The sequence below is a fragment of the Geotrypetes seraphini genome, chromosome 4 (assembly GCF_902459505.1).
Source record: "Geotrypetes seraphini chromosome 4, aGeoSer1.1, whole genome shotgun sequence".
Taxonomy (NCBI): domain Eukaryota; kingdom Metazoa; phylum Chordata; class Amphibia; order Gymnophiona; family Dermophiidae; genus Geotrypetes; species Geotrypetes seraphini.
In genome coordinates this window covers 1,573,789-1,600,509 of record NC_047087.1, presented here as the reverse complement: position 1 = coordinate 1,600,509, position 26,721 = coordinate 1,573,789, and the positions used below count along the sequence as shown (strand labels likewise).

The 26,721-nt window shown below is 49.4% G+C and overlaps 1 protein-coding gene across 6 annotated transcripts in view; it reads left to right on the top strand.

The window, feature by feature from the left end:
• AP1G1 (adaptor related protein complex 1 subunit gamma 1) overlaps positions 1 to 26,721 on the top strand; it is a 584,387-nt gene that overhangs the window by 20,967 nt on the left and 536,699 nt on the right. For 3 of the 6 annotated variants that reach the window (XM_033942090.1, XM_033942089.1, XM_033942091.1), the window contains exon 2: positions 17,650 to 17,858. In XM_033942090.1, the coding sequence (XP_033797981.1) occupies positions 17,658 to 17,858 (201 nt within the window). In that variant the 5' untranslated portion in view covers positions 17,650 to 17,657. Of the gene's footprint in view, positions 1 to 11,978; positions 12,118 to 17,649; positions 17,859 to 26,721 lie in introns of those variants that run through there. The other 3 variants (XM_033942093.1, XM_033942087.1, XM_033942088.1) reach the window with 3 other exon arrangements.

The following is a 26,721-nucleotide window of genomic DNA, read 5'->3' as shown; positions in this document are numbered from 1 at the left end:
TGAGCCTCCTTTTTTCCAGAGAGAAGAGTCCCAGCCTATCCAACCTCTCAGCGTATGGGCAGTGTTCCAGTCCTCTTACCAGTTTCGTTGCTCTCCTTTGGACTCTCTCAAGTACCGCCATGTCCTTCTTGAGGTACGGCGACCAATATTGAACGCAGTATTCCAGATGTGGACGCACCATCGCTCGATACAATGGCATGATGACTTCCCGCGTCCTGGTTGTTATGCCCCTCTTTATGATGCCTAGCATCCTGTTGGCTTTTTTCGAGGCTGCTGCGCACTGTGCAGATGGCTTCAGTGATTCATCCACCATCACACCCAAGTCTCTCTCAAGACTGCTGTCTCCCAACAATGCCCCCCCCCAATTTGTAGTTGAACAATGGGTTCTTTTTCCCTATATGCATGACCTTGCATTTTTCCACGTTAAAGCGCATTTGCCATTTGTTTGCCCAGTCTTCCAGTTTGTCCAGGTCCCTTTGTAGGTCCTCACACTCCTCCCTGGACCTAACTCTGCCGCACAGTTTGGTATCGTCTGCAAATTTTATAACCTCGCACTTTGCTTCCTTTTCCAGGTCATTGATAAATATGTTGAAGAGTAACGGCCCCAGCACCGATCCCTGTGGCACACCGCTCGTGACTCCCCGCCAGTCAGAGTATTGTCCCTTTACTCCGACCCTCTGCAGTCTACCCGACAACCAGTGCTCGATCCATCTGTGCACATCCCCTCCCACCCCGTGGTTCCACAGCTTCCTAAGCAGCCTTTCATGTGGCACCTTGTCGAAAGCTTTTTGAAAATCGAGGTAAATGATGTCTATAGGTTCCCCATTGTCCACCCGACTGCTTATTCCTTCAAAGAAGTACAGAAGGTTCGTTAAGCATGACCTTCCCTTACAGAATCCATGCTGGCTTGTTCTCAGTAGGCCATTTCCCTCGATGTGCTCGCAAATACTGTCCTTGATCATAGCTTCCACCATCTTCCCTATAATTGAAGTCAGGCTCACCGGCCTGTAGTTCCCGGGGTCACCCCTCGATCCCTTCTTGAAGATAGGTGTGACATTCGCCAATTTCCAGTCCTCTGGTACCTCTCCAGTTTTCAAGGATAGGTTGCAAACATGCTGGATTGTGCCCGCTATTTCTTGTCTTAGTTCCTTTAGAACCCTTGGGTGTATCCCGTCTGGGCCCGGCGATTTGCCGCACTTTAACCTGTCTATCTGTTTGAGGACATCCTCCTTACTTACCTCTATGTGTTCCAATTTTTCAGCCTGTTCCCCACTCATGAGCTCCTCTGAGTCCGGTATATTAGATGTGTCTTCTCTCGTGAAAACCGACGAGAAGAACGTGTTCAACCTCTCAGCTACCTCTTTATCCTCCTTAATCACTCCCTTCCTATCTCCATCGTCCAACGGCCCCACCTCTTCTCTTGCTGGTCGCTTCCCCTTTACGTAACTGAAGAATGCCTTGAAGTTTTTCGCCTCCCTGGCCAGCCCCTCTTCGTATTTCCCTTTTGCTTTTCTAACTTCTCGGTGGCATTCCTTTTGGCATTTCCTGTGCGCCTGGTGATTTTCCTCCGTTGGGTCCTTTTTCCATCTCCGGAAGGATACTTTTTTGTCATTTATTGCCCTCTTTACATCTGCTGAGATCCAAATCGGGTCCTTTGACCGCTTGTTCTTGCCGCCTTTCCTGAAACTGGAGACGTACATTCTTTGTGCTTCCTGCAGGGTGTCCCTGAATAGGGTCCAGGCGCTTCCTACAGTCTCCATCCTAAGGATGTTTCTGAGCTTCCTCCCCACCATTTCCCTCATAGCAACATAGTTCCCTTTCCTGAAGTTGAGTGCAGTTGTTCCGGTCCTCCTTACCGTGGGTGTCCCCCTTTCCAATGTGAATCTGATCATGTTGTGGTCACTGTTGCCTAGTGGTCCTCCCACTTCTACCCCTCTTGCAGGCCCCCCTAATCCGTTTAGCCCCGTCGCGGACAGCTTTTCAAGCAAACTTGATTGAAGATCTCAAGTTTGCTAGTACTGCCCACGCATGCGTGCCTTCCTGCTCCACTAGAGGACGCATCCCCTCTTCTTGGTCTTCAGTTCTTAGCTTTCCGCGGAGCCAGAAAGCCCTGTCTCTCTTCTCTGCATTCTTTAAGTGCCTTTCTAGCACCTCGGCTTCTTTGTTTTCATTGAGGAGTCGCTGTGCGTGTTGCTCATTACTAGTTTTCTTTGTTTTCGTGTTTTTGAATTTTGCTTCAGCGACCGTGGGCTCCCGGTTCGCGGTGGCCGCTGCGCCTCAAATGGCTGCGGCCATTTTGCCTTTTGTCCCAGCCCCTCACCGGATTTAAAAAGTGCTGCCAGTGCGGGCGGGTTATATCCATCACTGACCCGCACCGCTGATGTATTTTGTGCCTGGGTGCTGATCACCCGTCGGATTCCTGCCCTCACTGTGCCACGCTTCAACCTCAGGCTCTTCAGCGATGTAGAGCCAGGATTGCGGAGATTTATGTCATGGACTCCGCTCCTGCTTCGACCTCGTCTCGACGTCGGCCTCGAAGACCTCGGTCCCGGGAAAGTCTCCCTCGACCTTGAAGGCCTCGACCTCGAAGACCTTGGCTCCGGGTAAGTCCCCTCTTCCTCCTTCAGGTTCAGCTCAGCTACCGAAGAAGCCTTCCTCGGAGTCTCTGGCCATCCAGGCAGTGAGTGTAGTCCTGCCGGCCTCGACGAGACCACCCTCCAAATCCTCCAAGTGTGCTTCCACCACACGGGAATACTCATCCTCGAAGTTGCCCTCGGTGGAACGCACTGCTGCACCTGCCCGGCCGAATATGGTCACGGTGCCGATGTTTGAGGAGATACTGAAGGCTATCATCTCCTCGGAGCTCTCCTTGGCGTTGGCTCAGCTTGTTCCGGCCTCGACCTCGCGCGCTGTGGACCAGCCTGAGCGTTGCGTCAAGGTTTCACGAGGCAAGGCACATCGATCTCGGCGTCTGTCCTCGTCTGATTCCTCGCCTCTTCCATCGAGGCATGTTTCTCCCTCGAGCTGTCCTTGGTCGAGGCACTACTGGCTCCATTAAGACCTCGGACCTCACTCTGTCTAACCCGAGTTTGTTGAGGTCACCGGTCCGGTTGGATTCTCTGATCTGGGAGGAGCCTGCCTTGGGGGACCGGGCTCGTTTTCCCGAGGCTTGTCTTTGGGCCGGGGCTCTCCGGGGCACCATGCCTAGCGTTCCTCCCCTCCGTGGACATCGAGGCGCAAGCTCTCCTCGATGCCTCCCCGTTCCTTCAGTGGGGCTTCCTCGACGTCCATGCAGGTGGATACGGATATACCCCCGCTTTATTCTCTGGAGGCTTCTCTCTCCTTTTCGGCTGACCTGCGGTCTCGTTCCACCACTCCGCCTGGGGAGCATTCGGAGAGCAGGCCCTCTTCCTTCACACGCTTTGTGCAGGATATGGGCAGGGCCTTGCACCTAGACCTTCAGTCGGATTCCAGATATACCAAGGAGTACTTGGAGGAGATGGAGCTTCCCCACCCTCCTCGGGAATCCCTGCAGCTGCCTCTGAATCCGGTGTTGCAGCAGACCTTTTTCCGTAACCTGGAGACGCCTTACGCTATCCCATCTATTCCCTCCAAAATGGAATCTCAATACCAGACGGTACCTTGCAAATGGTTTGAGAAGGCGCAGCTCTACATAGTAACATACATAGTAGATGATGGCAGATAAAGACCCGAATGGTCCATCCAGTCTGCCCAACCTGATTCAATTTTAATTTTTTAATTTTTTCTTCTTAGCTATTTCTGGGCAAGAATCCAAAGCTTTACCCGGTACTGTGCTTGGGTTCTAACTGCCGAAATCTCTGTTAAGACTTACTCCAGCCCATCTATACCCTCCCAGCCATTGAAGCCCTCCCCAGCCCATCCTCCACCAAATGGCCATATACAGACACAAACCATTCAAGTCTGCCCAGTACTGGCCTTAGTTCAATATTTAATCTTATTTTTTGATTCTAGACTCTTTGTGTTCATCCCACGCTTCTTTGAACTCAGTCACAGTTTTACTCTCCACCACCTCTCTCGGAAGCGCATTCCAGGCATCCACCACCCTCTCCGTAAAGTAGAATTTCCTAACATTGTTCTTGAATCTACCACCCCTCAACCTCAAATTATGTCCTCTGGTTTTACCATTTTCCTTTCTCTGAAAAAGATTTTGTTCTATGTTAATACCCTTCAAGTATTTGAACGTCTGAATCATATCTCTCCTGTCTCTCCTTTCCTCTAGGGTATACATATTCAGGGCTTCCAGTCTCTCCTCATACGTCTTCTGGCTCAAGCCTCCTATCATTTTCGTCGCCCTCCTCTGGACCGCCTCAAGTCTTCTTACGTCCTTCGCCAGATACGGTCTCCAAAATTGAACACAATATTCCAAGTGGGGCCTTACCAATGACCTGTACAGGGGCATCAACACCTTCTTCCTTCTACTGACTACGCCTCTCTTTATACAGCCCAGCATCCTTCTGGCAGCAGCCACTGCCTTGTCACACTGTTTTTTCACCTTTAGATCTTCGGACACTATCACCCCAAGGTCCCTCTCCCCGTCCGTGCATATCAGTTTCTCTCCTCCCAGCATATACGGTTCCTTCCTATTATTAATCCCCAAATGCATTACTCTGCATTTCTTTGCATTGAATTTTAGTTGCCAGACATTAGACCATTCCTCTAACTTTTGCAGATCCTCTTTCATCTTTTCCACTCCCTCTTCGGTGTCTACTCTGTTACAAATCTTGGTATCATCTGCAAAAAGGCACACTTTTCCTTCTATCCCTTCAGCAATGTCACTCACAAACATATTGAACAGGATTGGCCCCAGCACTGATCCTTGAGGGACTCCACTACTCACCTTTCCTTCCTTCGAACGACTTCCATTAACCACCACCTTCTGGCGACTGTCCTACTCTCTCACCAGTCTGGTCGTGGAGTCTACCCTTAAGAAGTCTCACCCGTCGAAGGTCTGTGCCACTGTCCCGCCAGGCCAGTAGGGCAGGACCATGGATAAATTCGGAAGGCGCCTCTATCAGAACTCCATGATGGCGAACCGAGTCCTGAACTATAATTTTACGTTTACTTCTTATCTGAAGTGGTGCATCAAGTCCTTGCCATCCTTTGAGGATGATTTGCCTTCTTCGCGCCATGCGGCTGTATATGTTCCAGGCCTCTTATGATGCCTTTGAACTGTCGTCTTGGGTCTCGGCCTTCGCAGTGGCCATGCGTCGACTAGCGTGGCTCTGCATTGTCGATATTGACCCGAACCTGCAGGACAGGTTGACCAATCTTCCATGTCTGGGTAATGAGTTGTTCGATGATTCCATCGAGGCTGCCATGAAGCACCTCTCCGAACACGAACACTCCTTTGCCTCCCTGGTCTGGGCCAAAGCGAAACCCGCTCCGCCCAAGACCTACCGGCTGCCTCCCTGGCGGTATCTGCAGAAGTCTACGCCGGCGTTTTCTCGCCCTCCGCCTCGTCGGCCGCAGCAGCAGAGGGCTCCCCCTAAGCCACAGACTCCCGCTGCGCCTAAGCAGCAGCCGTCTTTTTGACTGGCACGGCAGGAGGGGGCTTGCCCCTTCCGCCTTGGGGATTCCCCTCTTGCCTATCGGGGGACGTCTCCGCACCTTTTATCATCAATGGGCGGAGATCACTGTGGACTCTTGGGTCCTCTCCGTCATTCGGGAGGGGTATTCCCTCAACTTCCGGACTTTGCCTCCGGACCGACCTCCCGGAAGGTTTCTTTCCGACGGGACGCAGCTTCCTCTGCTTCTTTTGGAAGCGCAGGCCCTCCTTCGTCTGCGGGCCGTGGAAGAGGTTCCCACGGACCAACGGGGCACCGGGGTATATTCCCGGTACTTCCTGGTTCCCAGAAAGACCGGGGAAATTCGCCCCACCCTGGATCTGCGGACACTGAACAAGTTCCTGGTTCGGGAGAAGTTCTGCATGCTTTCACTTCCCATTTTGTATTCATTGATTGACGAGGGGGACTGCTTGTGTTCCCTGGACCTGAAGGAAGCCTACACTCACATCCCGATACATCTGGCTTCTCGGCGGTTTCTCCGCTTTCAGGTGGGAAGTCTCCACTTGCAGTATCAAGTCCTCCCGTTCGGACTTGCTTCTTCGCCATGGGTCTTCACGAAGTGCCTCGTGGTGGTTGTGGCGGCCCTGCGGTCGCAGGGCCTTCAGGTTTTCCTGTACCTCAATGATTGGCTTATCAAGGCCCCGTTGAGGGAGGGGGTTACCCAGCGACCCATCAGACTATTATCTTCCTTCAGCATCTGGGGTTAGAGATCAACTTCCCCAAGTCTCAGTTGTGCCCCTCTCAATCCCTGCAGTTTATCGGAGCCATGTTCGACACGCTCCGCCTCCGGTCGTTTCTGCTGCTGCTGCGGCAGGCTGAACTGCGGCTGAGTCAGCTTGTGGCTCAGTGGGATTCGGTCCCGGCCAAGCAGATGATGAATCTCCTGGGGCACATGGCCTCCACTGTTCACGTCATGCTGTTCGCCCGGTTGCATCTTCGGGTTCCTCAGTGGACTCTGGCGTCTCAATGGTGGCAGGATCAGGATTCAGCTTCTCAGCACATTGCAGTGACTCCCTCCCTGAAAAGCTCGCTCCATTGGTGGGCCAACTCTACCAATCTGTCCAGAGGTTTGCTCTTTCTCGTACCTCCGCATCAGAAGGTTCTGACGACGGACTCCTCGGCGTACGCTTGGGGAGCGCACCTCGACAGCCTTCGGACTCAGGGTCTTTGGTCGCGTGCAGACAGGCACTGCCACATCAACCTGCTGGAGCTCCGGGCCATTTTCAACGCCATGGTGGCTTTTCGTCATTTGCTGTAGGATTCTGTTGTCCTGGTATGTACAGACAACCAGGTGGCGATGTATTATGTGAACAAGCAAGGCGGTACGGGTTCCCTCTCACTTTTCAAGGAAGCCCTTCGTGTTTGGCAGTGGGTGCTGCGCCACAACATCTTCCGTCAGAGGAGGGGCGGGACCGTAGCAGAGGAAACAGCTCTAAGCACTGCAGTGCAAAGAGCTGTAACCGCGATCTTTGGCTGAGGCTGTAAGGTAAACGGTTCGGGGAGGCCAGAGGGGGTGCGCAGTCTTTTGAGGTGGGGCAGTCCTTCGGGGGGGGGGGGTAGAGGGGGACATTCCTTCAGGGGGGATGAAAGCCTTCAAGGGGTGAACAACAATAACACAATATAACTCAAAACAAACTTACAAAAACTTCTTCAAGAACTATCCTAACTATTAACTTTCTCAAATGGGAAAGGGGTAAAATGCGGACCTTACGGACCTCGTGGATCTAAAACCGCACGTCTTTAAAAATCTGAGGTCAGTGTCCGTGCCACTTGTAGCTTCTATCTCTTACAGACCTCTATGAGATTTTAGCGCTGATAGATCCGTCTCAGCATAGGGAGGGAAAAGTATTAGGATCCATCAGCGCTAAAATCTCATAGAGGTTTGTCAGAGCCAGAGACTAGTGCTGGAGCTGCAGAGCAGAAGCCTTCTTATGTATAGATTTTCGGAAAAACAAAGAGAGCGGGAACATAGGTTTGGGATGTGCAATATGGAAAAGAAGTCTCCAAACGTTGCTGGGTGTTGTCGGGTGCAGTCTGAAGATTGTAGGCATGAGGCAGAGCCTCGGCTGCTTTCCTTCCTCTGAATTGCTCGATGTACTTTTTTGTCTCCTCATTTTCATGTCTCACCTTGGGATTCAACCCTTTGCCACAAAATCTATTCCCTTCTGCAAAAAAATTGTGAGTGAACAGTTCTGTACCCAATTTCTTAACCATTTTTCCTTCTGTCCTAAGCCTGATGCCCCAGAAACCAACTGGCACAACTGGGTAAATCTCTCTGAGACTACCTACTGCTCTCCCGCTCCTCTGTCTACTAAAACTGTCTCCTACTCCCGTAAGGCCCCCTGGTATCTTCAGTTCCACAGAGAACTGAAGCAGAAATGCTGAGTACTGGAGCGTAAATGGAAAAAATCTAAATCCCCTGCGGAGATTTTGGAGGGACAGTATTAAGTTCTATAATACAGTACTAAAAAAAGCAAGGAAGAATTTTTACGGTGATAAAATTACCAGATCCAATAACCAAAGCAGTACATTGTTTAACATCTGGTGCTCCTTAACCTCTAAAAATGACTCCTCTATACTCCCCTCCTCTCCAGCAGCGGATGACCTAGCAAAATTCTTCAATGAAAAGGTTGCTACTATAAGAAGCTCTTTTTCATCAGCAGTCGCTTACAATTCTCTGGTGCCCAGTGATACTAACCCTATCCCAGTAGACAGATCCTGGACATTCTTTGAGCATGTATCCAAAGCCCAGGTCTCTAAACTGTGCCACAAGATCCTGCAAATGTGCCCTGGACCCGTTCCCTTCTTAACTATACGAGAAAATTCCCACGCAGGCTATTTCATCTCTCTTATAAACTCTGCCTTACTATCAGGCCTATTTTCCGAAGAAATGGGACACATTGCCCTGATCCCATTATTGAAAAAAGCCGATCTAGACCCATCCTCACCATCTAGCAAATATTTATCTCCTGACCAAAATGCTTGAGGCTATCATATCTACCTGGCTCTCATCTTACTTAGAGAGATTCTCCATTCTATTACCTTACCAATATGGCTTCAGACCCAATTTCAGTACCGAATCCCTACTGACCTCATTAATCTCAAAGGTTCAACAACTACAATCTTGTAATAAGTTTGCTGTCCTATTACAATTCGATCTATCCGTAACCTTTGATATTGTCCACCACGATATGCTAATTTACCAACTTTCTGAGATAGGCATTGATTCCACAGTCTTTGACTGGTTCTCAAAATTCTTACGATCCCGCTCTTACACTGTTAACATGAATGGCACCATGTCTTCTCCTTGGAAACCGTTATGTGGAGTCCTGCAGGGATCACCTCTGTCCCCTATTCTTTTCAACATGTATATGAAAGACCAAGTGGACTCCTTGGTTAGAAAGGGTTTTTTACTCTCTGGAAGCTTCGGTCCATTATAGCATACTTTGATGCTTCATCATTCAGAATTCTGGTAGAATGCCTTATACTAAGCCATCTTGATTACTATAATATCGCCCATCTGGCAATTTCCCAGAAGAACATGCAGAGACTACAACTGGTGTAAAATGCTGCGGTCAGATTGATTTTGGGGTTGAAGAAGTCCGATCACATAACCCCTTCCTACCGACTCCTGCACTGGTTGCCGATGGAGGCATGTGCGAAGTTTAAGCTTGGATGTTTTTGCTTTAAGGTACTATCCGGTATAGCCCCTAAATATATAATTGACCTCTTCTCCTTCTCAACCAATAGACATAAGAGAAGCTCACACCTGAAGTTTGTCTCCCCACTGGTTAGAGGATGTAAATTTAAAAGACACCATCAACATCTTCTCTCTTATCAAGCAGCATTATGAGGCAAACACCTGGAAAAATTACTTATGCACGCAAATAACTATGGTGACTTTAGGAAACACCTGAAAACATATCTATTCTTGAAGTACCTAGGTAGCTGAGAAGTCTTTCGACTATGGCGGTATAGAAAAATAAAGTTATTATTATTATCTGCACAATCTCTCCCACAACAACTGATCTCAAACTGTTAGTCTCTAATCTCCAACTATGTAAGTTATACTCAATTTGTAGCATTTTTTTTTTTCCTTCAAATCATTGTAAACCGCATAGAACTTCACGGTCCTGCGGTATATAAACTGTTATTATTATTCTTTGAAACTCTTCCATCTATCTCCCTTTGAAACACATATACATATACATGTATCTCCCTTTGAAGCATATGTATATGTGTTTCAAAGGGAGATAGATGGAAGAGTTTCAAAGAATAATAATAAGTTTATATACCGCAGGACCGTGAAGTTCTATGCGGTTTACAATGATTGGGGAAAAAAAAAAATGCTACAAATTGAGTAGAACTTACATACATTTATATATATATATATATATATATATATATATATATATATATATATATATATATATATATATATATATATATATATATATACATATATACATATACATACAGATAACATCCTTTTCCTTCTTGAGATAGATTTGAACCTCACTATCCTCACTGAGAATATAGCTTGCATAACGAATCTCCAATCCTGGGCCCTCACTGTACAAATGAAGCTGAACGAGTCCAAAACTTGGGCTTGGCCCAAAATTAGATCAGCTACCCACGCTCATTTCATTACATTTTGGTCCCACACTACAGATTGAATTCTCAAGCAAAGTTTGGGCATCATTATTGACTCTACACTTTCCTTTAATGACCATCTCAACTCTCTGGTAAAAAAATGTTTTTTTAGTTTGCACATGTTGAGAAAAGTGAGATCTAAGTCTAACCAAGAAAAGACTTCAGCGGATCCAGAACACTGCGGCTAGGTTGATCTTCATAGAAAGTAAATTTGATCATGTTTTCCCGCTTCTGTCAAAACTTCCCTGGCTTCCAGTGATTTCTAGGGTTCACTATAAATGTACCTGCCTAACATTCAAGATCTTACATGACATTCTTCCTCCCCTAATTCCACTATCTTGGAATTCTTTTAGACTGAACATAAGAATTGCTGCTGCTGGGTCAGACCAGTGGTCCATCCTGCCCAGGAGTCCGCTCACGCGGCGGCCCTCAGGTCAAAGACCAGTGCCCTAAATGAGTCCAGCCTCACCTGCGTACATTCCAGTTTAGCAGAAACTTGTCCAACTTTGTCTTGAAACCCTGGAAAGTGTTTTTCCCTACAACAGACTCCGGAAGAGCATTCCAGTTTTCAAACACTCTCTGGGTGAAGAAGAACTTCCTTATGTTTGTACGGAATCTATCCCCTTTCAACTTTAGAGAGTGCCCTCTCGTTCTCCCTACCTTGGAGATAGTGAACAACCTGTCCTTATCTACTAAGTCTACCAGATCCACCCAAAAACTTAAACTATCTTTCCCCTCGTTAAAAGGGGTCATCTATGTGGGAAAATTAGGGAAATCTCTTTTCTTCAAAATCACTGAGCTTTGGAATAACCTTCCTGCCCTGCTGCGGAATCTGGGCTCCTTCCAATTATTCTGAAAGCATCTGAAAACCTGATTATTCTCAAAAATGTAAAGCTCACTACCCTATTTATAACCACTAATTCTTATTATGTTTTTCCTTCCTTAAACTAAAGTTCCTGTAAACTATGCTGAACTCTATTTTTATTTGGAGGATGTGGTATATAAACTTAAGGTTTAGTTTAGATCTACCTGCGGCTTGGGGCCTCAGAGGTGGGATCTTCCTGCGGCTTGGGGCCTCAGAGGTGGGATCTTCCTGTGGCTGGGGGCTGCAGGCAAGGAAAATTCCTGTGGCTGAGGCCTCAAAAAAGAAATGCTCCTGTGACTCGGTCCTCAGTTGAGAGATATTCCAGTGTCTCTGGTCTCGGTGGAGAAAGATTCCTGAGGAGTAGGCCTCAGTTGAGATGCGGGATATGAGCTGTACGGTGCCTACTTTGGGGTGGGGGGGCATCACCTGGGCTCCCAGGCCCCTTTCCCCCTCTCCCCCTGAAGAACTTGGATACTTAAGTCCCATAAGCTCACTTGGACTATGGGCGTGAAGTTACAGAAGTCACTGTTCTCTTCAGAGAGGCACCGGTATGAGGAGTATTTTACTCCTTTCCCGTGTAGGGAAGCAGAAGCTGCTTCAACAGTAGTAGCAGGCACCCACAGGCTTGCAGCCAGGCCGGAGTTTGTCGCTCTCAGGAGTGGTTTGGGCTTGCCTTTAGACTGAAATTGCAGTCTCGATTTTGGGGCATCAATCGTTCGGGTTACGCATGTGATGGAAGACGTTCCCTAGGTGTCCTATGCCTCATATGTTTAATGCGGTTGATGTGATTTATGTGATTTACTTTTATATGCTTTATTTCAACTGCTTTGAGAAGACCTATACTGATTGGCCAGGAAGATGTGCATCTAAGATATACCTGAGGTCAATTCAAGGTCAATTCAATGCTCTCTATCTCCCCCTGCTGGTTGATGGACGTAATCCCCACTAGTCTCTGGATTCATCTGCTGTGGCTAAAGGAAAGAAAATTATCAGGTAAGGACATAATTTTACCTTGTGTTAAATTATCCTGTTGAGCTTGTACTGTTTTGTTGTTGGGTACATAGCAAAAATAAAATAAAAAGAAGAAAAATACTTTTATCCCAGGACAAGCAGGCATGATATTCTCACATGTGGGTGACGTCATCTACGGAGCTCCGACGCGGACAGCTTTTCAAGCAAACTTGATTGAAGATTCAAGTCCTCGGCTCCGGGTAAGTCCCCTCTTCCTTCCTCAGGTTCCGCGCCGGCGAAGAAGCCAGCCTCGGGGACGCCGACCGGGCATGGTGGGAGTTCCTTGCCTACGGTCCCGGCGAAGCTCTCTAAGTCCTCGGGACATGCCTCCACCACCCGGGAATACTCTAAATCGAGGTCGCCCTCGGTGGAGTGCACTGCGGCCTCGGACATGCCCTCGATGCTGTCCGTGCCGGTTTTTCAGGACATGCTCCGGGCGATGATCTCGTTGGAGCTGTCCGCTGCGCTAGCCCACCTTCACCCGGCCCCGACCTCGCGTGTGCCGGACCAGCCTGAGCCCCGTGTCGAGGCCCCTCGGGGCAAGGTGCGCCAGTCTCGCCACCTGTCGTCCTCCTCGGATTCCTCGCCGAGGCGCTCTTCCCCCATGGAGCTCCGCGGGATGAAGCGTCGGTCGAAGCATGTCGAGTCCTTGAGCCGCAGAACTTCCAAGAAGGCCCGGAGTTCTCCTCCGATGCGGGGCCGCTCCCTGATGTCTCGTACGGGACCGCTGAGGGTAGCTGAGTTATCACTCTCTAATCCTCGGATTCTATTAACTCCCCCTCGGTCTGGGGCTCCGGTCCGAGTCTCCAGGCTTTCGCCGAGGGAGTTTGGGGACAGGTCTCCGACTCGACGTCGGTCGGTGCCCCGTACCCCAGTGTCGTCCCCGAGGGGCTCTTCGAGGCGCCGCAGGTCCTCGACCCCGGAACACTTCCCCAGTGTCTCCCCGGTCTCAGAGCGCGGGTTGGAGCGGGAGCCTCATTATTCGAGGGAGGCTTCCCCGTCCTTTTTTCGCGAGGTGGAGGTCACGTTCGCCGTCCCCTCACGGGGCTCCGGGAGCTTCTCGCCCCTCTTTCACTCACTTTGTCCAGGACATGGGTCGCGCACTTGACTTAGACCTTCAGTCCGACTCGAGGTATTCTAAGGAGTATCTGGCTGAGCTGGATATGCCGTCTCCGCCTAGGGAGTCCCTTCGGCTGCCGTTGAACCCTGTGTTCCGGCAGACCTTTATCAGGAACCTGGAGACTCCCTATATGGTGACGGCTGTCCCCTCCAAGATGGAGTCAAAGTACCGTACGTTGCCTTGCCCGGGGTTTGAGCAACCACAGCTTTCTCACCAGTCGCTGCTGGAATCCTCTTTGAAAAAGGCTCACCCCTCCCGGGTCTTCGCGGCGGTCCCTCCGGGTCGAGAAGGTAGGACCCTGGACAAGTTCGGCAGGAGGCTATACCAGAACTCGATGATGGCCTCTAGGGTGCAAAATTACACCTTTACATTTACATCCTACCTGAAACACCTGATTGGACTATTAGGGGCTTTCACGGCGGAATTGCCGGCCTCCCGTCAAGGGGCGTTTGGCCTGCTCCTAGAGGATTTCTCCAATCTGCGCCTCCATCTGTTCCATGCGACCTATGATGGCTTCGAGCTTTCCTCCAGGGTAGCAGCCTTTGCTGTGGCCATGCGTCGGCTGGCTTGGTTGTGCTTGGTCGACATGGACCCTAACTTACAGGATAGGTTGGCGAACCTCCCATGTGTTGGCAAGGAGCTATTTGATGATACCATCGAAGCAGCTACGAAGTGCCTCTCGGAGCATGAGAGGTCATTTGCTTCTCTTGTTCGGCCTAAACCTAAGCCGCCCACTTCCAGGCCTTTCCGGGCCCTCCCGCGCCGCTACCCGCAGAAGTCCACTCCAGCTTTTTCGCGGCCTCCACCCAGGCGTCAGCAGGCTCATCCTAGGGCTTTGCCCAAGTCCCAGCCGCCTGCAGCTGCCAAGCCGTCCCCGTCTTTTTGACGGGATGCGTGGATGGGGGCTGGCCCCCCTCCGCTCCTCTTGTCAGGCCTTCTTCCCATCGGGGGCCGTCTCAGAGCCTTTTACCCTCGTTAGGAGGCCATCACGTTGGACGCGTGGGTCCTTGACGTGATCTCATCGGGGTACTCTCTCAACTTTCGGGAGACTCCTCCCGACAGCCCTCCAAGTGCGTGTCCTCCCAATCGGGCGCAGTTGCCCCTCCTTCTCTCGGAGGCTCGAGACCTTCTTTGCCTGCGAGCGGTGGAGGTGGTCCCTCTCAGTCAACGAGGGTGGGGGTTTTACTCCCGTTACTTCTTGGTACCGAAAAAGACGGGGACCTGCGCCCGATCCTGGACTTGAGACGCCTCAACAAATTTCTGGTGCGGGAAAAGTTCCGGATGCTTTCCCTTCCAATTCTGTATCCACTGCTGAACGAGGGCGATTGGCTCTGTTCCCTCGATCTGAAGGAGGCCTACACACATGTTCCGGTGCATCCTGCTTATCGCCGGTTTCTGCGGTTCAGGTGGGAGACCTCCATCTGCAATATTGAGTCCTCCCCTTTGGTCTGGCCTCGTCCCCTCGAGTCTTCACGAAGTGCCTCGTAGTGGTTGCAGCGGCCTTACGGTCCCAGGGTCTTCAGGTGTTTCCCTACCTGGACGACTGGTTGATCAAGGCTCCATCCAGGGAGGGGGTTATCCTAGTGACCCGACAGACTATTATCTTCCTTCAGAGTCTGGGGTTCGAGGTAAACTTTCCGAAGTCCCAGCTGTGCCCCTCTCAGTCCTTGCAGTTCATCGGGGCCGTGCTGGACACGGTTCGCCTCTGTTCTTTTCTTCCTCCTCCGCGTCTGGCGGCGTTGGCAAATCTGAGTCGCCGGATTTCGCTACACGCCTCAGTTTCGGCGCGCCACCTGATGACTCTGCTGGGTCATACCGTCCATGTCACACCATTTGCCCGTCTACATCTGCGGATTCCGCAATGTACGTTGGCCTCCCAGTGGCGTCAGGACCGGGACTCGATCGCCTGTCCCGTGACGGTGACTCCTTCTTTGAAACAGTCGCTCCGTTGGTGGGCCAACTCTTCCAATCTTTCCAAGGGTTTGCTCTTTCTCGCCCCTTCGCACCAGAAGGTCCTCACCACGGACTCCTCGGAGTATGCTTGGGGGGCTCATCTGGATGGCCTGCGCACTCAGGGGATGTGGTCAGCAGAGGATCGACGCTGTCACATCAACGTCTTGGAACTTCGGGCCATTTATCTAGCGGCCGTAGCCTTTCAGCACCTGCTTCACGACCGGGTGGTTCTGGTTCTTACGGACAATCAGGTGGCGATGTATTATGTAAACAAGCAAGGGGGTACGGGGTCCTGGTCTCTCTGTCAGGAAGCTCTTTGGCTCTGGGAGTGGGCGATTTCCCAGAACATCTTCCTTTGAGCGGTTTACATTCAGGGGGAGCGGAACTGCCTGGTGGACAAGCTCAGTCGACTTCTTCAGCCGCACGAGTGGTCACTGCATTCTCAGGTCTTGCGACAGGTGTTCGACCGGTGGGGGACTCCTCAGATAGATCTGTTTGCCTCTCCCCTCAATCACAAACTGCCTCTCTTCTGTTCCCGGATGTACTCCCCGGACTGTCTCGAGGTCGACGCCTTCCTCCTCGATTGGGAGGGGAAGTTCCTCTACGCGTTTCCGCCGTTTCCTCTGATCTTGCGGACGCTGGTACATCTCAAGTCAGTGCGGGCCACTCTGATCCTGATTGCTCCTCGATGGCCTCGCCAGCCGTGGTTCTCCCTGCTTCTTCAACTCAGTGTCAGGGAGCCACTGCTTCTGCCGGTGTTTCCCTCTCTGCTATCTCAGAGTCGAGGTTCACTTTTGCATCCCAATCTTCAGTCTCTTCATCTGGCTGCTTGGTTTCTTTCCCCCTAACTCCTTTCCCTGTGTCTCAGTCGGTCAGGGAGGTGTTGGAGGCTTCTCGTAAAGTCTCGACTCGTCTGTGCTACACTCAGAAGTGGACGCGATTCTCGTCCTGGTGTTCCTCTCATCATCTGGAACCTGTGTCAGTTCCTGTGTCTGCAGTTCTAGAGTATTTACTTCATTTGTCTCAGTCCGGTCTGAAGACGACTTCTATTCAAGTACATCTTAGTGCGATTGCAGCATTCCATCAGCACCTTGACGGGAAGTCCCTTTCACTGCACCCTTTGGTTTCTCGTTTCATGAGGGGTCTCTTGAATGTTCATCCTCCTCTCAAACCTCCTCCTTTGGTTTGGGACCTTAATGTGGTTCTGGCTCAACTTATGAAACCTCCGTTTGAGCCTCTGGATAGGTGTCATCTCAAGTTTCTCACTTGGAAGGTGATTTTCCTGCTTGCCCTCACTTCTGCTCGGAGGATTAGTGAGCTGCAGGCTCTGGTGGCGGACCCACCTTTCACTGTATTCCATCATGACAAGGTGGTTCTCCGCACTCATCCTAAGTTTTTGCCTAAGGTGGTGTCTGATTTTCATCTCAATCATTCCATTGTTTTGCCTGTGTTTTTTCCCAAGCCCCACTCTCATCATGGGGAGATGGCACTTCACACTCTTGACTGTAAGAGAGCGTTGGCTTTTTATCTTCAACGCACTCAGTCTCATCGGACGGTTCCTCAATTGTTTTTGTCCTTTGACCCTAATCGGTTGGGCCGCCCAGTTTCCAAGCGCACCTTGTCCAACTGGTTGGCTGCTTATATTTCTTTTTGCTACGCTCAGCTGGTCTCGCGCTGCATGGTCGAGTAACGGGACATAGGGTCCGAGCGATGACAGCTTCTATTGCTTTCCTCAGGTCCATGCCTATTGAGGAAATTTGCAAGGCTGCCACATGGTCTTCGGTTCATACTTTCACCTCGCACTACTGTCTGGATACACTGTCCAGGAGCGATGGCCGTTTTGGCCAATCGATTTTGTGTAATCTGTTTTCTTAAATTGCCAACTCCCTCCATCCCTCTTTCATTTGCTTGGAGGTCACCCACATGTGAGAATATCATGCCTGCTTATCCTGGGATAAAGCACAGTTACTTACCGTAACAGGTGTTATCCAGGGACAGCAGGCATATATTCTCACAACCCGCCCTCCTCCCCGAGGTTGGCTTCTTTGCTGGTTTTGTGAACTGGAGACCACGAGGAGGGGATGCGCCCTCTAGTGGAGCAGGAGGCACACATGCGTGGTGCAGCACAGCAAACTTGAATCTTCAATCAAGTTTGCTTGAAAAGCTGTCCGCGTCGGGGCTCCGTAGATGACGTCACCCACATGTGAGAATATATGCCTGCTGTCCCTGGATAACACCTGTTACGGTAAGTAACTGTGCTTTTTTGTCTATAGTGAAGTAGTAAAAGCTGGAAACTTGAGCATTCAGGAAGTTGCATGTATATTGGTGTGAATCCAAGTGCATATACTTCAGTAGAGCAATAGCTGGAGGATGTTTATTAGCCTTTTTTTTGCAAAAGGATTCATGTATGTGGTGGTTTTTGTTTTTTTTTTTGTTCCCAGCTCAGAAAATGCCAGCCCCCATCAGACTTCGGGAATTGATCCGGACTATCCGAACAGCGAGGACCCAAGCAGAGGAGCGAGAAATGATTCAGAAAGAATGTGCTGCCATTAGGTCATCCTTCCGGGAAGAAGATAACACCTACAGATGCCGTAATGTGGCAAAGTTGTTATACATGCACATGTTAGGCTACCCTGCACACTTTGGACAGGTAGGTTGGATTGTTGGATAGCCCATATCAGAACCCACAACGACAGGTAGCTGAACCGAATATGATATTCTAGGTCTTAAAATAGCTGAGAAATCAGCCAGGCCCATGAGATGTGAATTTATAATCTAGTGCAATATGCGTGTCATTCTGGATGAGCGGGTTATATCCCAGTGTTCGTGAGCCTTGCAGAAGGAATCCACTCCAGATTTTGAATCTCCCCAATTTCACAGAGGGCTCTGCTGCCCCCTATAGTTTTTCTCTTTTGCATGCTAGCCGGAAAGAGTACTTCAGAACTGCTTTGGCTTATTTCTTTATTTTTGGTTGTCTTTTTTTTTTTTTTTTTGCATAATTTCTTCATCTTTCAGCACTATGAGCTTCCCTAGTTGAGGGTCCAGCTTTGCCTACATGGAGGAGAAGTAGACTGAGATCTGCAGCTTACAGACTAATCCCTTATGGTACCCTTTAGCCAGCCTGCAGAAGCCATTTTGGAGCTCAAGGCCATCCCCTGGTAGCATTGCTCACCTACTGCTTGCGCAGGGTGTTAGGCATCCATAGGGGGCTCAGTGGAATCTCAGCGTGCTGGCTGCATGTTGTGTCCTTCCCTTTTTTTTTTTTTTTTTTGCGCCTACATGGTCCATGGGTGTTGGATGTTCAGTCAGACTGGCAGCCTGAAGATTCAGCACCTTTTTGAGGCAGTGATTTCTTCTCCCAGATCCAGCTACTTTTGGAGCAGAGGCAGGATGCAGTACAGGTCACAGTGAGTAAGGCTGTTACAGCTTATGAGGAAAATAGGGGGGGGGGTCTACAAATGTTGTTATCCCAGGACAAGCAGGCAGGTATTCTTACTAGTGGGTGACGTCATCCAACGGAGCCCCGATGCGGACATCTCACAAGCATACTTTCTTGTAGAAACTTTTAGAAGTTTCAAGTTGCCCACACCGCACATGCGCGAGTGCCTTCCCGCCCGATGCACCGGGCGTGTCTCCTCAGTTCTTTCTCTTCCGCGGAGCTGAGAAGTCTGTCTTCGACTCTCTGCGCGAAGTTCCTTCACTTATGCCTTCTGTGCCCGCGGTTTTGGGGATTTTTGGGCTCATTATCGTTGGCTCACGTTGTGACTTCTTGTTTTAAAAAAAAAAAAAATTTTCTTTTGATCGTTTGACCGGGCAGGCCGCATAGCCGCGGCCCCCCGGCTTCGATCTTGCGGCGGAGCTTTTTCGGCCTATGTCCCGGCCTGTCACCGGTTTTAAATAGTGTGTCAAGTGCCAGCGCGCGATTTCGTTGACGGATCCTCATCGACGCTGTCTTCAGTGTCTTGGGCCTCAACATCTTCCGAAATCGTGCCAGCTTTGCTCCACACTTACAGCACGTGCTTTTAAGCGTTGCTGTGTTTTGTGGGAGTCGCTGTTTAGCATGGAGGCGTCCCCGGAGCTGCCCTCATCGCAGAGCGCCACGCCTTCGACTTCCGCTTCAACATCTTCGGCCTCGAGTCTGCTCAAGCCTGCCTCATTCGTGCCGGCTTCGACTCAGACGCCTGCTGCGGTGCCTTCCGCTGTCTCCTCAGGTCAGGTAGTGCAGCCTCCCATTCCTCCAGTGGTGCTCAAGGTGCCCAAGGCTTCTAAGCTCAAGCCCCCTGGCGGCCGAGTTAGCGATGTCCATGCTGGAGGTCCCATTGCGGATGCGGATCCCTCTTTGCAGGCTCCGTTCCATGCCATGATGGAGAAGCAATTTGTCGAGCTCTTTACTAAGATTGGGCCGATGCTTCTCTCCCAGATCCAGCCTGGGCACGGGGAAGCCTCCCGCGAGGTCGAGCCGCCTCCGGTGCCTCCTCGGCGCACACTCTCGCAGCTGGGAGCAGAGTCTCGGCGAGTGTCTGGTCTGGCTTCGGGGCATGTCTTGCAAGGAGCAGAGTCGTTGCCCATGCCACCTTTGGAACTGATACCCTCAATGCATGGCGCAGTTCTCTTGCTTGGACTGGAGACTTCCACCTTGATGCCGAGCCTCGAGCCATGGGGAGCGCCTCGGGGGGCTTCGTCTCAGCCTCTGCTGCTTCGATCCACAGCCTCCAGTCCCATCTACTCGGTGGCTGCCTCGTCTGGGCTTCGTTTGCCTCGACGCTTGAGGCCTGCTTCTCGACACAGCTCCGGTCGTCGATCGAGGCATTCATCGAGGCACGCCTCGCCTCGTCGTAAGCAACCTTTTTGGGAGTTTTCACCGGAGTTTTCACTCGCCTCCTCCTCCTATGCCGGAACTCGAGGACTGCGGGGGTTTGTTCTCCCCCTGCCGGTCCTCGGCCTCAGCGGACCAGGCCGCCTCATCTTCTTCGAGCCCGTCTCGAGGCCCGGCCCTGGCTGACCAGTTGTCCTTGTCCTTCCTGAGGCAGATGACAGTGGATCTGGATATCACCCTGGATTTGGGTTCCAAGTTTTCTAAGGAATATTTGGAGACGATGCATCTTCCCCAACCTCCTGCTGAGTCTCTCCGTCTGCTCTACATAAGCTTCTGGACCAGACTTTCATGAGATGCTTCGAGACTCCATACTCCATTCCCTTGGTCCTAGGGAAGTTGGATGCCAGGTACCGCACGGTGCACCATAAGGGCTTCGACGGGGCGCAGCTCTCTCACTAGTCCCTATTGGTTGAATCCTCCTTGAAGCGGTCTCATCCCTCCCAGGTCTATGCCTCCACTCCTGGCCGGGAGGGCAAAACCATGAACAGATTTGGCAGGCACATCTACCAGAACTCGATGATGGCTTCTCGAGACCTGAATTACAGCTTTCATTTTGCGACCTACTTTGAGTTTTTTCTCTCCATTCTTCAAAAGTTTTTGCCCTATCTGGACTCTCAGGCTCGCTTCGAGTACTCTGAGGTACTGGTGTCGTTGTCCCAACTCCGCCTGCAGATGATGCAATCGTCTTACGACGCTTTTGAACTCTCGGCCAGAGCTGCTGCTTGTTCGGTGGCCATGAGACACTTGGCGTGGCTTTGGACCATTGATATGGACCCGAATCTCCAGGACAGGCTAGCGAACGTTCCCTGTGCGGGAGCGGACCTTTTTGACGAGTCCATCGAGGCGGCGATGGAGAAGCTGTCCAAACTTGAAAAATCTTTGCAATCTATTCTCCGCCAGAAGCCCAAGCCTGCTATCTCTCATCTGTCTCATCCGCCTATGATTTATCAGAGGTGCTACCCGCCGAAGCAGGCCCCCACCATCCGCCCGCCTGTGAAGAGGCAGCACCAGCAGAAGTCCCAACAAAAGCCTCAACCTTCTGCTGTCCCCAAGGCTCCCCAGCCTTTTTGACTGTCTCGTAGGGAGCATAACTTCCATCGTTCTGCCCTCCCCGCTTTTTCCCATCGGAGGTCGTCTCTATCATTTTTACCATCGATGGACGACTATTACCACCGACCTCTGGGTCCTTTCCATTGTAAGAGAGGGATACTCTCTTCAGTTCCATCAAGTTCCTCTGGAACATCCTCCAAGAGAGTATCCTTCCAACTTAACCCAGACCGCCCTTCTTCTTCAGGAAGCTCAGGCTTTGCTCCAGCTTCATGCCGTCGAGCCGGTCCCTGTGGAACAACAGAACAAGGGTTTTTACACCTCCTTTGCGGGTCCCCCTAGCCCGTTGAGGATTAGGTCAAGAGTGGCATCTCCTCGTGTTGGTTCCGTGACCAGTTCCATGAAACAATCCCCCATAGCCTCCAGGAATTTTGTTTCCCTCGTGCAGTTTGAGTGTCCAATACTCCAGTCTATTCCAGGGTAGTTGAAATCCCCCTTCACCACCACACTTCCGCTTTTGCATACCTGCCTTAAATCATTTGCTTCTGATTGTCCTGGCGGGTGATAGTACAATCCCAATTTTATTATCTGCACCATTTCCTCCTGGTAGCTTAACCCATAGTGATTCCAAGCCGTCCGCCCTTACTGTTGTTTCCATCCTGGTTGAAGGAATGGAGTCCTTTATATATAGCGCTATTCCTCCACCCTTCTTATATGTCCTGTCTCTCCTATAGAGCTTGTACCCTGGTAAGACTACATCCCAATTGTTGTCCTCGGACAACCATGTTTCTGTGACTCCAATTATGTCTAGGTCCTCCTTACTGGCTATGACTTCTAGCTCTCCCATTTTGGTTCTTAGGCTCCTTTCATTAGTGTATAGGCAATTTAAGTCCCGGTTGTTTATCTTCCCTGTTGGTTTTCCTCGTGGTTTGGTGCTCCTGCCGACCCCTTCATGGGCTGCCAGTCCTCGAGCCTCGTTTCGTTCATCCTCCTCCTGTGGTATGTCTGTTTTGTCCTCCTCCTCCTCCTGTGGTGTGTCTATCTCGTCTTCAGCCTGCTTCCCTATTTTTGGATGTCCCTCTGGCTCCTGATGTTCTCTCTTCTTCCTGCTCTTTAGTTTCGTTTGTTCCTTGGGCCCCTGTATTGCATCTTTGGGTCCTTTTTCCAAAAATTCCCACTCAGTCTCGAGCCCTCTTTTACATGTTCCTGGCTCAGTATCCTTGTTTGATACTCTTGTCCGATGTGTCGATGTCAGATCGACTATCGGCTTTCCCCTTCTCCTCAGTTTAAAGCCATGTCTATGCCGTTCTGGACGTTGTGTGCCAGCATCCTCATTCCAGCCGTGCTCAGGTGCAGTCCGTCCTTCCTGTAGAGCTTGTTTTTCCCCAAAAAAGTTGTCCAGTTCCATACAAAGTGGAAACCTTCCTCTTCGCACCATCTCCTCAGCCAACCGTTTATTGCTTGCAGATCGGTCTGCCTCCTTGCATCCGCCCTCAGTACTGGCAGGATCTCTGAGAAGGCTATCTTCCTTGTCCTCAGCTTCAGTTTCCTCCCCAGGATCTTGAACTGCTCAGTTAGTGTAGTCCTGTTGTAGTTCCTTCTGCTGATGTCGTTGGTTCCAACGTGGATTATCACTGCTGTCTCCTCCGTCTCAGCTCCTTCCAGGATTCTCTCGATTCTGTCGATGATGTCCTTTGTCCTCGCCCCTGGGAGACATGTCACTAGTCGGTCTTCTCTCCCTCCTGCTATGTGACTATCCACTTCTCTCAGGATTGAGTCTCCCACTACGATTGCAGATTTCCCCTTTTTCAGCTTCCTCTTTGGTCTCAGGTCTGTATCAGGAAGCTCTGCAACGGGACATAAACACGCTCGAGAAATGGGACACGACATGGCAAATGAGGTTTAACGTGGATAAGTGTAAGGTAATGCATGTCGGTAACAAAAATCTTATACACGAATACAGGATGTCTGGTGCGGTACTCGGAGAGACCCTCCAGGAAATAGACTTGGGAGTACTGGTCGACAAGTCGATGAAGCTGTCCATCCAATGTGCTGCGGTGGCGAAAAGGGTGAACAGAATGCTAGGAAGGATTAAGAAGGGGATCACGTACAGATCGGAGAAGGTTATCATGCCATGCCATGTACCAAGCCATGATATGCCCCCACCTGGAATACTGCGTCCAGCACTGGTCGCTGTACATGAAGAAGGACACAGTACTACTCGAAAAGGTCCAGAGAAGAGTGACTAAAATGGTTAAGGGGCTGGAGAAGTTGCCATACTGCAAGAGGTTAGAGAAACTAGGCCTCTTCTCCCTTGAAAAGGGGAGACTGAGAGGGGACATGATCGAAACATTCAAGATAATAAAGGGAATAGATTTAGTAGATAAAGACAGGTTGTTCACCCTCTCCAAGGTAGGGAGAGTGAGAGCGCACTCTAAAGTTAAAAGGGGATAGATTCAGTACAAGCGTAAGGAAGTTCTTCACCCAGAGAGTGGTAGAAAATTGGAACGCTCTTCCAGAGTCTTTTATAGGGGAAAACACCCTCCAGAGATTCAAGACAAAGTTAGACAAGTTCCTGCTGAACTGGAACATACGCAGGTAGGACTGGTCTCAGGGCACTGGTCTTTGACCTAGGGGCTGCTGCGAGAGTGGACTGCTGATCATGATAGACCACTGGTCTGACCCAGCAGCGGCAATTCTTATGTTCTTATTTTACTTGTATTTTTTTCTTTGTCTTTTGGATATGTGTTTTATTTGAGTTAAAAAGACCAAACAGTCGACTTTTTTTTTTTTTCCCTCGCTGTTCTCACCTTGCGAGCTTTGCCCGTTGAAGCCTTGTCTTGTTCCTTAGCCATTGAATTCAGTTTGGCTGAGATGGTTTTTCTGTCAATGACCCCGCCGCTAACTGGTTCTAAAACGTGTTGGAGTTGCCAAAACCAGGTAACCTTATACTGAAATTTCTATCACTGACCCACATTGTTGGTGCTTATAGTGCCTTGGCCTGGAACACCGTGTTAAATCCTGTGCGCGGTGTTCTACCCTGCAAAAATGTACCATTAGGAGTCGAAATCTCCAACAAGAAAAGTTGTTCAGCACCGTTATGGGAACCGAGAAGACATCGCAGCCTTCATATCGAAAGCATAGACGTCGATGTCTGCGTCGGGGGACATCGCTCCATCGGGTAAGCCACCTAAAAATCTGCCATATTCCCAACAGGTCTCATAGGTCAATATTGCATTGAGTTCATTGATGCTGACCAAGCAACGACCGCTCTTACGTCTGGCCTCTCCTACATCGAGGTGTGCATCCTCTTCATGGTCACCCTTGCCAAGACTAGACAAGGCACCGATGGTACCATCAGAATGCCAAACAGTACCGGTGCTCTTGTACTGTGAGAAGCTCAAAGCGCTTTTCCAAGTCAGTGACGTGTTTAACCTTCTTGCTCCGACACTGTCTCCATCGGTACCAGTCCAGCCTGAGCATAAGGTTACCAGGTCCTGCGGTACCGATACTGGTCCACGCTAAAAACAGTGTCTCTTCACAGATCTTGTTCTCCATCACGGTGTCTATTCAGTTCTTCAAGATATCGGCATCGTTCTTTATCCTCTCAACGATCCAAGTTCGCTCAGCATTGTTAATCCTCAGCTACTTCGAATCTCATTGGCTCCCTATCAATCATCGTATTACTTATAAAATTTTATTACTGACATTCAAAACTCTTGATACTAATGAGCCTCAATTCATAAATAAAGTACTTATTCCATATAGTACCTCACGTTCTCTTCGATCAACTAACCATAAACTCTTAACGATTCCCTCCCTAAAAATTATTGGAACCCGTCGACAAGATATGTTTTCTGTATCGGCACCGCAACTCTGGAATTCATTACCTTTACAGTTAAGAGATGAAAATAACTTAAGCGATTTTAAAAAGAATTTAAAAAGCTTTTTATTTAAGGATGCTTTCAACTTATAAATTACTATTGAGCTCTTCCTCTTTCCCGTTCTTCTTTTTTTTTCTTCTCCCGTGCTTTTTTCCTAATTCTTCCTTTTTTATGTCTTTTTTTTTTTCTCACTGTTTAAATTTATTAGCTCATCATATATACTTATTATGTAAATCCTTTTATTTTATTATTATGTTTAAGTTTTATTATTATGTTACTTTTATATATTGTAATTCGCTTAGAAACAATTTTAATTAAGCGATTAATCAAATATAAATAAAACTTGAAACTTGTAAACACTGCTCTCCTTCCCGCTCTTCTAAGCGTAAAAGAAAATCATATCATACATCGCCATCTTTATTGGATTGGCACCGGACTCGGACGTCATCGATCCTGACGCACTCATTCGGCATAAGACCTTTTTGACTCGGACTTAGTCTGACTCAGCGGATAATGTCCCTGAGTCTACTACAGAGGCTTATGTCACTACTTCTGAGAAGTCTCCTCAAAAGTCTCCACAATGAGTTAAGTCTCCAACTGGAAGACTTTCACAAAATTAATTCAGCAATTGGGCAAAGAGCTTCCAGTCAAATTAGAAGCTGATTCTGCTGATAGTGCTGAATATTTAGAGATTTGGACTTAGAGAAGGAACTTCTGAGACTACAATTATATGGTATTCTCAAAGAGATTCTTTATAAGAACTGAGAGAACTTACCATTACTGTAGCTCCCAGAAAATTGGACTCATTATACAAAATTATCTCTTCTCCTGGTTTTGACAAACCACAACTTCAGCATTGGTCCCTGGTGGTAGGGTCGAGTGTGAAAAAATCTACTCCATCCAGAGTTTATGCCTCAGTGTCCCCAGGATATGAAGGGTAACTTATGGACAAATTTAGCCGTCGCCTATACTAAAACTCCATGTTGGCTAACAGAGTCCTAATCTACAATTTTTATATTTCTTGCTATGTCAAAACTATGGTTAAGAAATTGACTTCTTTTGATAGGTACATCCCTTCACAGCAGTTACAGGATTTTTGTCATATCTCTTGCACCCTTGCCCTGGCTAGAAGGTATATGATGAGATCAGCTTATGATGCCTTTGAATTGTCTTCCAGATCCTCAGCTATGTCAGTGGCAATGAGACTTCTGGCATGGCTCAGAGTCTCCAATATGGATGTCAGCCTCCAGGATAGATTGGCTAACATTCCGTGCTTGGGTGATGAGCTATTTGGTGATTCTATTGAAAATGCTACCCAAAAGCTCACTGACCATGAAAAACATTGGGATGCTTTGGTTAAATCCAAGCCTAAACCTTCAACTTCCAAGTCTTTCAAACCTTTCTCTTTTTATCAGAGGCATTTTTCTTCCAAACTTGCTGCTCCTGCTAGCCCACAGCAGAAGAAACAGAAACAACACAAAAGCCTGCTCAGTCTTTTTGATGTGCTTCTCGAGAGCATAGCCACTGTTCTTCTATCCCAGCCTCTCTCAACCCATTGTAGGACAGCTTCAACTCTATTATCCTCGCTGAGAACTGATTACCACAGACCTCTGGGTACTAACAATTATTCAAGAGAGATACTCTCCACTTCATCGACGTTACTCCCCCTTGAGAATGAGGGGGATTGGAGGAAAAACATGGAAGAA